At 38.8% G+C, this 15,867-nt stretch overlaps 2 protein-coding genes across 5 annotated transcripts in view; one reads left to right on the top strand and one right to left on the bottom strand.

Annotated features, from left to right (window-relative positions):
* GPHR (golgi pH regulator) overlaps nucleotides 1–5,595 on the top strand; it is a 41,301-nt gene extending 35,706 nt beyond the window's left edge. For both annotated transcript variants that reach the window (XM_071689857.1, XM_071689858.1), the window contains 2 exons: nucleotides 4,208–4,282; nucleotides 4,824–5,595. In XM_071689857.1, the coding sequence (XP_071545958.1) occupies nucleotides 4,208–4,282; nucleotides 4,824–4,976 (228 nt within the window). In that variant the 3' untranslated portion in view covers nucleotides 4,977–5,595. The remainder of the gene's footprint in view (nucleotides 1–4,207; nucleotides 4,283–4,823) is intronic.
* Nucleotides 5,596–13,042: 7,447 nt separating this feature from the next.
* LOC139763622 (uncharacterized) overlaps nucleotides 13,043–15,867 on the bottom strand; it is a 77,746-nt gene continuing 74,921 nt past the window's right edge. For all 3 annotated transcript variants that reach the window (XM_071689854.1, XM_071689856.1, XM_071689855.1), the window contains one exon: nucleotides 13,043–14,596. In XM_071689854.1, the coding sequence (XP_071545955.1) occupies nucleotides 14,414–14,596 (183 nt within the window). In that variant the 3' untranslated portion in view covers nucleotides 13,043–14,413. The remainder of the gene's footprint in view (nucleotides 14,597–15,867) is intronic.

Here is a 15,867-nt window from a genome sequence, read left to right as displayed (position 1 = left end):
ACCCTATCACTTCGCTTACCACCTCAACTAAATCACCCTATGTCTGCCACTCTTATCATCAAACATATTTAACAAACCTTCAAAATACTCACTCCATCTCCTTCTCACTTCACCACTACTTGTTATTACCTTCCCATTAGCCCCCTTCACCGATGTTCCCATTTGTTTTTTGTCTTACGCACTTTATTTACCTCCTTCCAAAACATCTTTTTATTTTCCCTAGAATTTAATGATACTCTCTCACCCCAACTCTCATTTGCCCTCTTTTTCACCTTTTGCACCTTTCTCTTGACCTCCTGCTTCTTTCTTTAAACATCTCCCAGTCATTCTCACTACTTCCCTGCAAAAAATATCCAAATGCCTCTCTCTTCTCTTTCTTTAACAATCTTACTTCATACCACCACTCACTACCCTTTCTAATCTGCCCACTGCCCACCTTTCTCATGCCACAAGCATCTTTTGCCCAAACCATCACTGCTTCGCTAAATACATCCCATTCCTCCCCGACTCCCCTTACGTCATTTGCTCTCACCTTTTTCCATTGTGCACTAAATCTCTCCTGGTACTTCATCGCACAGTCTCCTTTCCCAGCTCACTTACTCTCTTCACCCCAACATTCTCTTCTTTTTTGAAAACCTCTACAAATCTTCACCTTTGCCACTACAAGATAATGATCAGACATCCCTCAAGTTACCCCATCTCAGCACATTGACATCCAAAAGTCTCTCTTTCACGTGCCTGTCAATTAACATGTAATCCAATAATGCTCTCTGACCATTTCTCCTACTTACATATGTATGTTTATGTATATCTCTTTTTAAACCAGGTATTCCCAATCTCCAGTCCTTTTTCAGCACATAAATCTACAAGCTCTTCATCATTTCCATTTACAACACTGAACACCCCATGTACACCAATTATACCCTCAACTGCCACATTACTCACCTTTGCATTCAGATCACCCATCATCACTATAACCCAGTTTCATGCATCAAAGCTGCTAACACACTCACTCAGCTGCTCCCAAAACACTTGCCTCTCATGATGTTTCTTCTCATGCCCAGGTGCATAGGCACCAATAATCGCCCATCTCTCTCCATCCACTTTCAGTTTTACCCATATCAATCTAGAGTTTACTTTCTTACACTCTATCACATACTCCCACAACTCCTGCTTCAGGAGTAGTGCTACTTTTTCCTTTGCTCTTGTCCTCTCACCAACCCCTGACTTTACTCCCAAGACATACCCAAACCACTGTTCCACTTACCCTTGAGCTTCGTATCACTCGGAGCCAAAACATCCAGGTTCCTTTCCTCAAACATATTACCCATCTCTCCTTTTTTCTCATCTTGGGTACATCCACACACATTTAGGCACCCCAATCAGAGCCTTCGAGGAGGATGAGCACTCCCTGCATGGCTCCTTCTTCTGTTTCCCCTTTTAGAAAGTTAAAATTCAAGGAGGGGAGGGTTTCTAGCCTGCTCCCATCCCCTTTAGTCGCCTTCTATGACACACAGGTAATGCATGGGAAGTATTCTTTCTTCCCTATCCCCACATATTGTTTTTACAGTCATGGGAAATAAGCTAAGTACTTTCCTAGTGCCCACTGCTTGTTCATAAGCATATAAATAGTTCAAACAATTAATTTTCCTTGTTATGCTTTTTCTTGATTTCTCGTACAAGCCTCATTGTTATAACTGGCTAGGTATTTTTGGCTCTTGATTAGTGGATCACATTTTCTAACATCGCACCTTCACAACTTTGGAGACTTAAAAGTATAACTTAGTGACATAGGGGAAATATTGGTTTGGTTTGAAATATTGGTTTGAGTGGTTTGATCGAGTGAGTAACGTAAGGGTAAGAGAGATGTGTGGAAATAAAAAGAGCGTGGTTGAGAGAGCAGAAGAGGGTGTTTTGAAGTGGTTTGGGCACATGGAGAGGATGAGTGAGGAAAGATTGACCAAGAGGATATATGTGTCGGAGGTGGAGGGAACAAGGAGAAGAGGGAGACCAAATTGGAGGTGGAAAGATGGAGTGAAAAAGATTTTGTGTGATCGGGGCCTGAACATGCAGGAGGGTGAAAGGAGGGCAAGGAATAGAGTGAATTGGAGCGATGTGGTATACCGGGGTTGACGTGCTGTCAGTGGATTGAAGCAAGGCATGTGAAGCGTCTGGGGTAAACTATGGAAAGCTGTGTAGGTATGTATATTTGCGTGTGTGGACGTATGTATATACATGTGTATGGGGGGGGCCATTTCTTTCATCTGTTTCCTTGCGCTACCTTGCAAACGCGGGAGACAGCGACAAAGTATAATAATAATAATAATAGGGGAAATATGTTTCTTAAGTGGTGGGTAACATTAAAGTGAAATGCCTTGAAATGAATCAGATTAACACTAGGTCCTTTGTGTACAAATGAAAAATTGGGAGGAAAATATATGAAATGTGAAAGGAAAGTTATAAAGCTTAGACCCAAAATTTTTTTTGAACATGAAAACTTTTTTATAATATCAGTTTGATACATAAACATCAAAGAAATTTGTAAAAACTCTAAATAATTCCAAAAATGAGAACATTGGAAACAAAGAATAGTGAATTAATTTTCATAATACAATGGCATACTGTAGGAGACTTATGTGCTTGTAAGCTTGCATTTATATTGGATTTGTAGGGGGATAAGTTGTTGTAGGAAGGACATGGGAGCATGTCTCTAAAAACCTTATTGCTATAATCCTTAGATGTGTTTGTTGTATCAGTGTTGTCTCAGGAGTTGGTGAAGGTTTGGTTTTGCTGGTGCTTAGAGTTAATGCTGGACTTTTTTTTCATTTTTAAGTACTTGTCCAGTGAAGTCTGTACAGTAGACTTTTGCTTCTGTCTGTACTTTAAATGGCATAATAGCTTTCATTTGAAAAATCTAAATCCCTGCAAACACTGGAACTTACATTAACCTTGGGAAATCCCATCTTTTGAATAATCACTTGCACTCCATCATGTACGCTGGACACGTACCCTTACCTCTTTGTTGTTGATTGATGCGTGATAATTTCCCTGTGTTATTTTCATCCTCCTTGTCATCTCCCAAGCAGCTTTTACCCTGTCCAACTCAAGCAATGCTTCATTTATGAGCTCCACTGTGGGGGTGCAACAACTCAACCAAATTACCTTCCTTGACCTCTGTGTAATCACACGAGGTTTATATTAAAAAATGTTCTTGATTTCTGGTTTTGGGATGCATGAAGTTCTTACTCAGAATCTGACCATTTTTTTTTCAGACGCTATTCTTTATTGGGTGTTTGATCCCATCCCACAACTCCATTTTCTAAATGGTATGCATGATGTGATTTTGCCAGAATTCTCATATAGTTTGCTTGTCTTGCCCCTTCATTTCAAAGATGAGCTAGCCAAATGTTCTCAAGTAACATACTCTGAATATGAAGATCACACCTTGATCTGGATGCTAATTCAAAGCCACTTTATTCTTTAGAGGTTGACTGTAATTTGTCAAACAAATTATTTAAATCTATGGGATGACCCAGGTCATTGTCGAAGAGCAACAATGCTGTGTGTGTGTGTGGTGGTGGTTCAGTTACAGTTGTTTCAATGGCATGGGAGTTGTAAGAAATAACGGACAATTTTTCAGGTTACCCACACCTTAAGTGGTCCCCATACAATAGGAAGGCAATCCGTGACATATCCCTATAGAGCTCATGGATATTTGTTGTGATAGAAAAGGGATGATTTCTTCTTAATGTTCCCTCCACCTTGGCCTTTGAAAGAGTTACCCTATCCTTTGTTATCTTATATCCATTGTCAGACTTTATTTTTCCCAAGATATGTAAGTTCTGTATGGCTTTTTCTTCTAATAGAGGCCAGTTTCATCATCATTGAAGACATAACATATTCAGAAAACTTCTGCCACAGAATCATAGCTGGCACTTTAGCCAGTAAATTTCCGATTGTGTAACATAGTTCCGATTGTGTAACATAACTCCTTTCTGAAAGTGATCATGCTTCAGTGAAGCTCATAGAATGAATCTGTAATATCCTATGCATATGTCTCAAAACCATGCTTAAGAAAATTCAAAGGTTCCCCAATATGAAAACTATTTGGAACACAAAAACTGAATATATAAAAGCATGCTAAATGTAGGTATTTCATGCTTTGATGAAGAATAAAATTCTTTATTATTCTATATTTCATTTCCAGGGGATGTACTTTGTATCTATGGTGATGCTCATGAGAATGAACATGCCTCTTGAATATCGAACAATCATCACACAGGTGAGCTATCAATTATGGTTGTAGGATAAATATGGTATTCTATATTTTGAAAATCTGTACTTGAAAGTTACTTGACTCAGTAAATTTGCAGCCTTCAGCTGTATTACCATTTAAGGATACTTGCCCTTTTTTGTCTTAAAATTGACAAGAATATTTATTTCACTGAAATTTAATGTGAATCTGCATTAATCAATGTCCCACTCTGCAGATTTCAGACGAAAAGAAAGAAGGAAGTAAAGATGATAGAATGGTATTTTGCTGTTGCTACCCGAAGATTCCATTAGATGTTGTAATTATAATCAAGTTAAATAGCAGATTTATTGTAACTTACATTTTTGTTCCTCAAGCTCATAGTTTACACTAAAGATTTTAATATTCATTACAAAAAATAATTAGATTGCACATGTATAGATGGTTTGCTTTTTCTGGTTATTCTGCTTTGAAAAGTACACCAGTAATTGTGTCTAACAAGAAAACAGGATAACCTGTAGTATTGGTTTAGAAGACAACTTAACACTAATCATTTATGGTTATATTCCAGGTGTTGGGGGATCTCCAATTTCATTTCTACCATCGTTGGTTTGATGTCATCTTTCTCGTGTCTGCACTAACAACCATGGGTATTCTCTACCTGGCTCACAAACAAGTCATTACCAGCGACAAAACAGAAAACCTTTATGAACCAAAGTGGTGACGCTGGTTTATGTTTAATCATCTGTTATATATTATGAATTGCAATAACTTAAGTTTATTGTTACATAATTTTTTTCTTCCCTTTGGATACTGCTCATCTTTGAATAAGGAAGACCCTTATTCAGTTAAAATTTCCACTATATTCTTGCGATTTATGAATACTAGATTAGATTCAGAGAATAAAGTAATGTGACAATAGATTTTCACACGTGGCATAGACCAAACAGACTTTTACATTAAAGAAAAAGGTTTCATAAGTATTTTATCCTTTAGTAATGTAATTAAACCTCCGACTTAAAAAATAGTGAATATGATTTGCGGAAGAAATAACAGTAATACTTGTCTACCATTGAATTTGCTCATGCCAATACTTAAGAATTCTCATTCATATCATTTAATGCCTGATGGGTGACTGACTGGACTTTCCAAAGCTTTTCTGCATGAATGAATAAATACAGAAACACTTGAAGCACGTGAAGTTTTCTAAAAATGAGATGTAACACAGCCACAAAAACATTATTGCCATATTTTGGTTTACCAGTTTGTTGCACATTAGTATCAGTACACACACTGTTATATTGTCTTTATGCTGATTATAATAAAATGAATGAAAATTCCAACTTCCTGTCTTCATGAAATACAATGGTGACGTTTAATTTCATTAATTGCATTTCAACCATTTTAATCTGGAAAAAAAGTAAGCAAAAAGCTCACCCTTGTCTCACACTCCAGCAACCTATACTTACAAATCCCTCCATTCCCAGCAAACCATACACTGTAAAGATATAGCAATATTAAACTGCCCCCACAACCTCAACCTAGCCTTTACTTCATTTCACTCTACCAGACATACACACCCATGTATCTACACTTCCCAGTCATGTACAAGTTACATAAATGCTGAGGTCCACATCCATTTCTCCAACATTACAGACACAAATTACCTTCTTGCTCCAGGGTCACTTTCTACAGAGCTCCTGCTGTGCTCAGGAAACTGGTCTTGTCTGTCAGATGGGATCATGAAGCAAGAATTGTGATGATTTTGTGTGTATCTCTTTATGGCATGGGGATTGGACATTCATCAAGTATTCAGCTTCTTCAGAATGGATATTGCATCTTTGATACAAGGGATCTTGTGATATGATGAATTAGTATTTGTAATGTTGGAGAGATGTATGGCAAGCAGAATGCACTCAACAAAGCATAACTCTTACATGCTTAGGGAAAGTAGCTCCAGTTAGGCGTATGTCATGTGGAGAGTTTAGAACAGGAATGGAAGTTGTTTCGTGCCTGTCGAGTCATCGCAATGTGTGCATGTTTATCAGGAGAGAGTGGACATTAAATCCTTGATGCCAGTTCCCTCCAGGAACTCCCTTTATGTAGTGGCCATGGCCAAAGAGTCTCCACGGCTGGTGAACTCCAGTGCCACTCTTTAGCCTGTAGTGCCTCACCCTAAACAGGTGGCAGAGGGCAACACTAGTATAGCTATTCCGGAGGCTCCAACCTACTGCTATTACCTAATGTTCACACCTAATTTTCCTACCTACTACTGCTATATATTGCTCCTACCATTTTGCCAAAAGGCAGAGCTAGTACACAGCACTCACCACAGGAAAATCTAACATTACAAAGAGTGAGTTATGAAAGTCAAGTGTTGTCAGGAGTTGTGCAAGACATGGAGAGCATGTATGTTTGTAGACAGGATGACAGTAGTTCACATGAAAGAAAGCCTGCAACCTGGGTTAGAGATGTGTAACTTAACAACCACTGAAATGCTGACTCATTACACAATACACTAACCCTCCTCATACCCAGGTAGGTGGTATAAGTAACGCACTTCCGTGGTCTGTTGCTACAAATTTTCTATGGTGGGAGAGGCAATTAACTGTAAAAAAATATATAAATGTATATAATATTCATACCCATTTGCAGTTTCCTGCCATTGCAAAGTAGCACCAGAAAGAGACAAACAATAGCCTAATTCACTCGTCCACTTTTTGTCATGTATATTACACAAAAATCCCACCATCCACAGTCGAGCCATTAGACAATTCCATGGTTCCCCAAGACTGCTTTATATGTTCTGGTTCAACCTGTTGATGGCATGTTGCCCTCTTATATCACAATACTCCAATTTGTTGTATCCCATTCATGCTCCTTACCCTTCTGAAAGTTTAGGCCCTTGGCTCCATCATCATCATCATCTTGGGCTTCCCCTCCTTTTGCCTCCACCACTTATGACATTCTCTTAGTCTCTCTCATTCATACTCTCCATATGTGCATACCATTTCAGCAAACCTCATCACCTTTGTCATTCGTACTCTGCTTAGTACCACATCTCTCTTTTACACAGTCACTCCATACACAATCAACTCACCTCACACCACATGCTGTTGTCAGGCACTTAATTTCCAAAATGTCTAACCTTTCATTCTTTTGAATTTGGGGTCCAAGATCTGCATATATTCAGCACTACTAGGATTACTATACCTTTAGACACACATATTTTTACCCCAACAGATTCCGACTTCCCAACAGACCTGATCTTGTAGTCCACACACCAAATTACTTACTTCAGCCAATATATGGTTCCATCTGCTGTGAGGTCCACTCTAATGTATCTGAAGCACTCCACTCCATCCAGGTCCAGAGCCATCATCAGCAAACAGCAACTGATTGACTTCCTTGTCTCCCCAACCCTTAATATACTGGATTAAGACATCTGCATTCATTTTGCCTACCACCCCATTCAATAATCTTTATCAAATAAGCCTAAAGACCCCTTCTTCAAGATCTGCAACTTGAAGACTGCACTACAGTCAGTCAGAGGGAAAGGATGGACTCCTCTGAAGTCCTTTGATGAGATTGTAATCCAATGATACAACCTCAGTGTAACTTTTCCTTTGTGGCATAACCACAAGCAGGTGCAGTCCAGTAAAGCCCCAGCCTATCCAAAAACAGAGTAAACAACCATTGTAACATAACACATACCCACCCTCACCAAGAACAACACCTTCTCACTCACATACTTTACTGTCCTGGTAAAAATTTCTCTACTTTAGTAAAATTCCGTTTACATCATACATACATAGCACCTTCTGCAAGGCCTCAGTCATCACTATCAAATGCTTTCTCCACATCCATATTTGCCACATACAATTTGCTGTCTTTCTCCAAGTACTTCTCAAATTCTTTAGAGCAGATACCAAGACCACAATTTCTTTTAAGTATTTAACTCCAAGACCCCTTTCTCAGGGGTCGTACTTCTCAAAGGCTGTGCTACAGTCAGTGGCAGAGGAAGTTTTTTTTTCTTTGAGTGATGAGGTTTTTGATAAAACTGCACAATATTTCGTCCAATTACAATGATACAACCTTGCCAAAAGTGACTTGTGACTCGGTGCCTAACCACATGCGGGCAGAGTTCAAAAGTGTTACTCCAAACACACCTATACATATAAATATGTACAGCACTGTTAGGGGTTACTGTAACCTTGAAATACTGTTATCTTTGTCCTAATAGACAGTCAGTTTATCCATATGCTTCTTAATCCACCCTTCAACAGAACCCTTCATCTGCATACAGCTACTAATTCACCTCCCACACTCCCCACTCCAAGCCACCTGCTTTCATGACCATTATTCTAAAACCATCACATCTTTCATTACCCATCCATTAAGTTCAACCATCACAGTGACGTCATATATCCTTGATGAGGACACTTGACCAGGACCCACACATCCATCTCCCTTTCTTCTTTCACATACATGTTACTCTTCAGGGAAGACTTCACTGCATTTAGTACCATTCTGTTTACCCCACGTAGAGAATCCTGCCACATGCTTTCTCCCGATTCATAAATGCCACATTATTAGCCCACCTCTCTCTCAAATTCTTCAGTGCAAACACCTGGTCCACATACTTTCAACCTCCTCTCAAGTTGCATTGCTTCAAAATATCATAGTGTATGCTGCCACTTTCTAAATCACCACTATCCCATACACCTTACTCAATGCTTTTTTTCATACATGTTTGCCATTTCCCATGTAGCACAGTAGTGCCAGGAACAGATGAAGACCAGCTTCATTTGCTCACATCCACTTTATAGATACAATATATAATGTCCCAAAATCAGAGCCCCGTATTTACAGCCAGGTCCTACAGACTGTCTACCAAACTGCGGTCATTCATAGAGGCTTTACATCCCAAACTCACAAACTCTATAATATTGTCCCCCATGAGCTCTCTTATTGGTATATAATTGCCTTTCGCACATTAGTGAGGTAGTTTCATAAGTAAATGAAACAAAGCCAGGGTGACAAATCAAATGACCAGCCAGTGTAGATTATAATTCCAAACTGTCTGCCACATGCTTCTCTAATTGACGAGATGGATTCTCACCCTTATACGTTGACAATTATTATTCACCACCTGGCTGGTTGAAGAAGTGTGTGGTGGACATTTTGGAACTTCAGTCTCAACATCATTTGGTCAGTTGATTAGTCACTCTGGCTACAAGTGCATCATGTGAACATCAGCCTCATTTGCATACATCCACCTTCAGCATATTATGTATAATATAGTGAAACAGTATCCAACTATCCACTGCCAAATCCCATAGTCTTCTTCAACATTTACTATATCTTGTATATCTGGTTTATTCAAATGACAGCACATCACCCCCCATATGCCACATCATTTGAATTCCTTCTGTCCCATTGTACATCTCTCACCATCCTTAACATTCAAACCCCAATACCCAAAGCCTTCTTGACTCCGTTCTTCCATCTCTTCAGTTTCTTGTTTCTTTCACTTCTGACATTTAGGTCCTCTTAGTCTGTAATTCACTGCAAATCCTCTCATGTCCAAAGCATTTCAATATTCTCTTGTCAGTCTTCTCAATCTGACTGCCCGTACACCACCCCTTTCAAACAGTGTCATTCCTCATATGATACACCCACCTCACACTACATATCATCCTTAGCCATTCCATTTCGAACATATCCACCATCTCTGTTTCCTTTTCTTTCAGGGCCCAAAACACACATCCTTACAACACTGGCAGGATTACTATACCTTTACACATATCCATCTTTCCCATAACAGACAATGATTACTTTTACATGCTCAAGATTGCACCCATGATCATATCCCAATCTTTCACCCTATGATACTCACTTCAGCACCTGTGATTCCATTTGCTGCCACATCCACTCAGGTGCTTAAAGCACTCTTCCTTTATGTCCTCCTCATTCAAACATACATTCACACCATCTGCAGTACCTCCTCACCTTACTTGTGTGCACATCTTTCAATTTTCTCCTTTTACACTTTCTCACCAGCTTCTGAAGTTTTTTCTGGAGTCTGCCACATCTGTTTTGTGATCTGCAAACAGCTATTCGTTCTCTTCCCTCCTTTTATGCCACAGACTCCCTCACCACTCTACCCATACACAAACAGTCATGGCATATCACACATACTCCTTTCATTTTTATAATAATGTGGTGACAACTATTTTATGAAAGTATGCACTCAATATGGAAATGACATTACTTGTATAGAGAGGATACTCTTTTTTGACGAATTAAAGACAATACCATTTGCTTTTTCATACTGTAATACTGAAACCATGCTTTAGTTCTTGCAATAGAGATACTATAAAGTTGTCCTTACACATTTTGTGACTTTTTCCCCATTTGAACTGACATACATATATAAACAGGTATTGACATGAAATATTGAGAATAAAAAAAAATATTTAGTCATGGTGTGGGAGGAAAGTTGTTAGAAGCAGTGAAAAGTTTTTATCGAGGATGTAAGGCATGTGTACGTGTAGGAAGAGAGGAAAGTGATTGGTTCTCAGTGAATGTAGGTTTGCGGCAGGGGTGTGTGATGTCTCCATGGTTGTTTAATTTGTTTATGGATGGGGTTGTTAGGGAGGTAAATGCAAGAGTTTTGGAAAGAGGGGCAAGTATGAAGTCTGTTGGGGATGAGAGAGCCTGGGAAGTGAGTCAGTTGTTGTTCGCCGATGATACAGCGCTGGTGGCTGATTCATGTGAGAAACTGCAGAAGCTGGTGACTGAGTTTGGAAAAGTGTGTGGAAGAAGAAAGTTAAGAGTAAATGTGAATAAGAGCAAGGTTATTAGGTACAGTAGGGTTGAGGGTCAAGTCAATTGGGAGGTGAGTTTGAATGGAGAAAAACTGGAGGAAGTGAAGTGTTTTAGATATCTGGGAGTGGATCTGGCAGCGGATGGAACCATGGAAGCGGAAGTGGATCATAGGGTGGGGGAGGGGGCGAAAATCCTGGGGGCCTTGAAGAATGTGTGGAAGTCGAGAACATTATCTTGGAAAGCAAAAATGGGTATGTTTGAAGGAATAGTGGTTCCAACAATGTTGTATGGTTGCGAGGCATGGGCTATGGATAGAGTTGTGCGCAGGAGGATGGATGTGCTGGAAATGAGATGTTTGAGGACAATGTGTGGTGTGAGGTGGTTTGATCGAGTGAGTAACGTAAGGGTAAGAGAGATGTGTGGTAATAAAAAGAGCGTGGTTGAGAGAGCAGAAGAGGGTGTTTTGAAGTGGTTTGGGCACATGGAGAGGATGAGTGAGGAGAGATTGACCAAGAAGTATATATGTGTCAGAGGTGGAGGGAACAAGGAGAAGAGGGAGACCAAATTGGAGGTGGAAGGATGGAGTGAAAAGGATTTTGTGTGATCGGGGCCTGAACATGCAGGAGGGTGAAAGGAGGGCAAGGAATAGAGTGAATTGGAGCGATGTGGTATACCGGGGTTGACGTGCTGTCAGTGGATTGAATCGGGGCATGTGAAGCGTCTGGGGTAAACCATGGAAAGCTGTGTAGGTATGTATATTTGCGTGTGTGGACGTATGTATATACATGTGTATGGGGGGGGGTTGGGCCATTTCTTTCGTCTGTTTCCTTGCGCTACCTCGCAAACGCGGGAGACAGCGACAAAGTATAATAATATAATAATAATATTTAGTCATTCACTTGTCCAGCTAAAATTGGCAAAATTTAAATCTTATCCTTGGTCAGTTTCTATTATATAATTTGATAATATTTTCAGGAAAAGAATCTTTTTTTTTTTATCTAATAATTGATGTAACAGTTGTTACACATGTGGTTTGCACAAAAATGTGTCGATGTCGCTACGGGTAACATTAGGGCAAGTCCTGTGTTACCGAGCTCACTTGAAGGAAGTGAGCAATGTGGGTAGTACAGTAGTGGTGTTTTACCTTGCCCTTTCACTTCATTTATTTCAACCACGATCAGAATGTAAATTCTTTTAAATACTGTTCACTTGGTTCTTATTTCAAGATAGTAACCACGACAAACTAGTATTTTCTGATATACCACAAGTACCAATGCATAAAATGAAGTAGCTTTCCAAGGGCTAGAACAAAACACATTCCCAGCTCTACTAATATAGATATAAAGGGACTGGAGGTTGTGTCCACACTGGATGGAAGACATGCACGAAGAATTACCCATTACACAATTCTTACTGTGACACGAGTTGTTAGAATGGTTGGTCTAGAGGATACAAATAGGTTGACTTCTGCTTTTAGTCATGAAGTGCCTGATTTGGCTGGAGCCTACAGCTTACTCATGTCTGACATGTTGAAGAACAAGTTCGTCTTTCCTTGAATAATGGGTAATGCCATTTGTTGTCACAAATGAGAGAGAACAGCATTCACAATTCACAAAAATAAAAGTGCTTTACTTTTTAGTAACAAAAACTTTTTTTCCAAATGTTTAAAAGAAACAAGAGGGAGCATGGAAATGGAAAAAAAAGCGAAGAAAAAAAGATCGAAGATAAGATAGAAATGATAAACGAGAAGGAAAAGCAAGTATGGGAGAAGGATTAAGTTTGGACCTGTGGCACATATTTTGCTGCAGTTTCCCTTAGTTTGTGTGGATACTGGGAACTCAGGGACTGGCTATTATGATGCCTCCTTTCCTCAAACAGCTAAACTGTGATATCTTCTTTTGAATTTCCCTCCACGTAACTTTTCTACCTTTGAGTGTCAGGTCTACACAAACACACACCAGAGGAACCCCGATTTATTTCTTTATCTTCCACTTTTGTCCTTCACACGAGATGGCCTTGACTGTGGCATGTTTTGCTTGTGCCACGTCAGTCACTATAAAAAGAGGAAATTGGGCACCTCCAAGACTTATTCCTCAGATTAGATTAAAAAGCAAATTAAAATGCAAAATCTATTTCATGAGAAAAAGCAGTCAACAATAAACTATGCCAGAGTTTACAATAAAAAGGTCAGTACAAAATAACATTCATAACATGACTTTTGGGGTAAAAGGCTGCATTTCCTAACATAAGATACAAAAAATATCAAGGAAAACTAATTTCATGTCTTCAGAATGATTATAAACTCTTATACAAGTTCATTCAATTTACATGTGTGAGGAGAAATTTTATCTACACCTTTAAACACAATCTTCATATCTTTAACATACTGCATGTGACTTTCAAGTTAAAGCATATTATTACACAAGGTGTCAAAGGGTTTGGCTATAAAGGTGTGACACTCACCATTTGCTGTTACTCCTGCATTACTGTGCACATATATTCATTTAAAATAATTACCAGAAAACTGGCAGAAACGCAAATGCACACACTCAATTACCGACTACACTGGCATATGACGCCTACTCCAAGACTGACTGTGATGGAATAACTAAAATATTTCGTTAAGAATTACAACATAAAAACCTCAAGAAGATATGATATGCTACTGTTCATTAGCTCATGAATTTTAACATACAAATATGAACTGCCTAACAAGTATTTAAAGTTGAAAATACAAGGATAACTAAATTGGGTATTACTGATGTATAAGGTTGGCTATGATTGCACATACTCGAGTATCAAAAAGGACAGAGCAAATGTTTTAGGTAAATAAATTACCAAGAAATTTGTAAGTAAAAATCTTGGGGTTCTAACTGTATACAGTAATTAGTATGCAAGTTATTGGGGAAATGAAAAAGAGCATACATGGTGCAATATTTGTCTAATTCAAAACTAAATGATCGTCTTAATTTTTCAGCAGTTCAGAAGAGATAGATTTCAATGAAATAAAGCTGTGAATTCTATATATCTACCACCATTGCATTCATTCATAATATCAGGAGGCAAATTAGGTTCATACAGCCTCTCCAATCAAGTATACACAACCACAATGTATTGGGCATGGCTTTAGGCGAGTGATATGAGAGGCTGTATGAAACAGACCTATTTCTCATATCCACTGGGAATGGAGGATTGAATGACAAATTCATTGATTGATAGCATTCACAGTTTTATAACACTAAAATTGTAAACCTTAAAATTTCTCAAAAGATAGGGGCTACTGCTCCTGTCAGAAACCTGCCCCCTCAAAGGGTTAAATTTTCAAGTACCTTAGGCAAGTCGAGTTTCTAAATCACTTCTTTTACCCAGTTTTTCAATCTCCTGCTCTGTTAATTTGCACCCATCGTCTCTCTGTACTTCCAACTTTTTTATTTCACACAACTTTTTTTCTATTTTCCGCTTCTCTTTAATACATTCCTTTTTCTGCTGGGTCATTCCTGAACTCTGAAGAACCTGTGACAATTGGTATGAGTAAAAATGCAACCAAATATAAAAAGACAAATTTCTATACATCATTGGGCAGTGGCTACCAATTCATGAAATTAACATGATTATGAGATACTAAAGTAGGATCTGGTATTAGTCTTAAAAGTTTTGGCTCTAAATAAAACAGAATATGACAAATCTTTTACATTAAGAAGCAACTGTCAATATACTTCAACAATTTAAGTACTAACATATACAAGTTACATTAAAAATAAAACAGATTTCTCATGTAAGGTGATACAAAAAGGTTGGGTAAGAACCGGTCATTAGTGTGGAATTAAGAAATGCTGGGAACCAGTGTCCTAAAGCACGAGTTAACTGTGTCTACCTGTGCTCACTACCAAAGCTATTCATTTTTCTGAGCTTGTTTACCACTTCATATATTTGTGAAGCTGCATTAGGAACAGAAAAAGGTTCACTTATACACATCTATTCATTAATTGTCATAGATAGCATACCAAAACCAGGTTCTACCATTCATAGCAAAGCCCTGCAAACTCTCACTAATCCATGGTTTACCCTGACTCCTCTATATAACCTGGTTCAGTTCAGTGATAGCTTGGCACTACCCTCATATACCACTCTGATTTAATTCATTTATTCCATTCATACCTCCACCCTTCTGATTGTTAAAACTATGCTATGTGAAAGCCTCTTTCACTCCATCTTTCCTTATCCTTCACCTTCCCCTTGTCCCTTCCACTTCCAACATGCAGATCCTTTTGGCAAGTCTTTCTACAATCATCCTCTCCTGAACTACTTCAGCACACCCTGTTCATCACTCAGTTTAGACTGGACTCGTTACCATACCTCTCACTTACACTGTCATTCCTGACCCGATTAACTCACCTCAAACCACATATTGTCCTCAAACATTTCATTCCTAACATGTGTATCCTCCATTCTTCAACATTAAGGGTCCAAGATCTGCATTTATACAACACTGTCAAAACTAAAATACCTTCAAGTGAGCCAATATTTGCCCTAACATTGACTGCTTCCACACTCGTTAGTGCACTTATGACCTTAGCCCCCTCTCCCACTTACTTGGACCCCCAAGGTTCCATCTATTGCCACATCTTTGCCACATCTATTACCAGATGCTTGTAATACTCCACTTCCTCCAGATCCTCCCCATTTAAAGTTTCAAACCATCCTGTTTCATCCCCTCTCCTTCCCACACTGCACCTCATTACCTTACTTTTGTTTGCATTATCTCTCCAACTTTTCACTCAACT

The sequence above is a fragment of the Panulirus ornatus genome, chromosome 47 (assembly GCF_036320965.1).
Source record: "Panulirus ornatus isolate Po-2019 chromosome 47, ASM3632096v1, whole genome shotgun sequence".
Taxonomy (NCBI): domain Eukaryota; kingdom Metazoa; phylum Arthropoda; class Malacostraca; order Decapoda; family Palinuridae; genus Panulirus; species Panulirus ornatus.
This window is presented reverse-complemented; position numbering and strand designations above follow the sequence as displayed.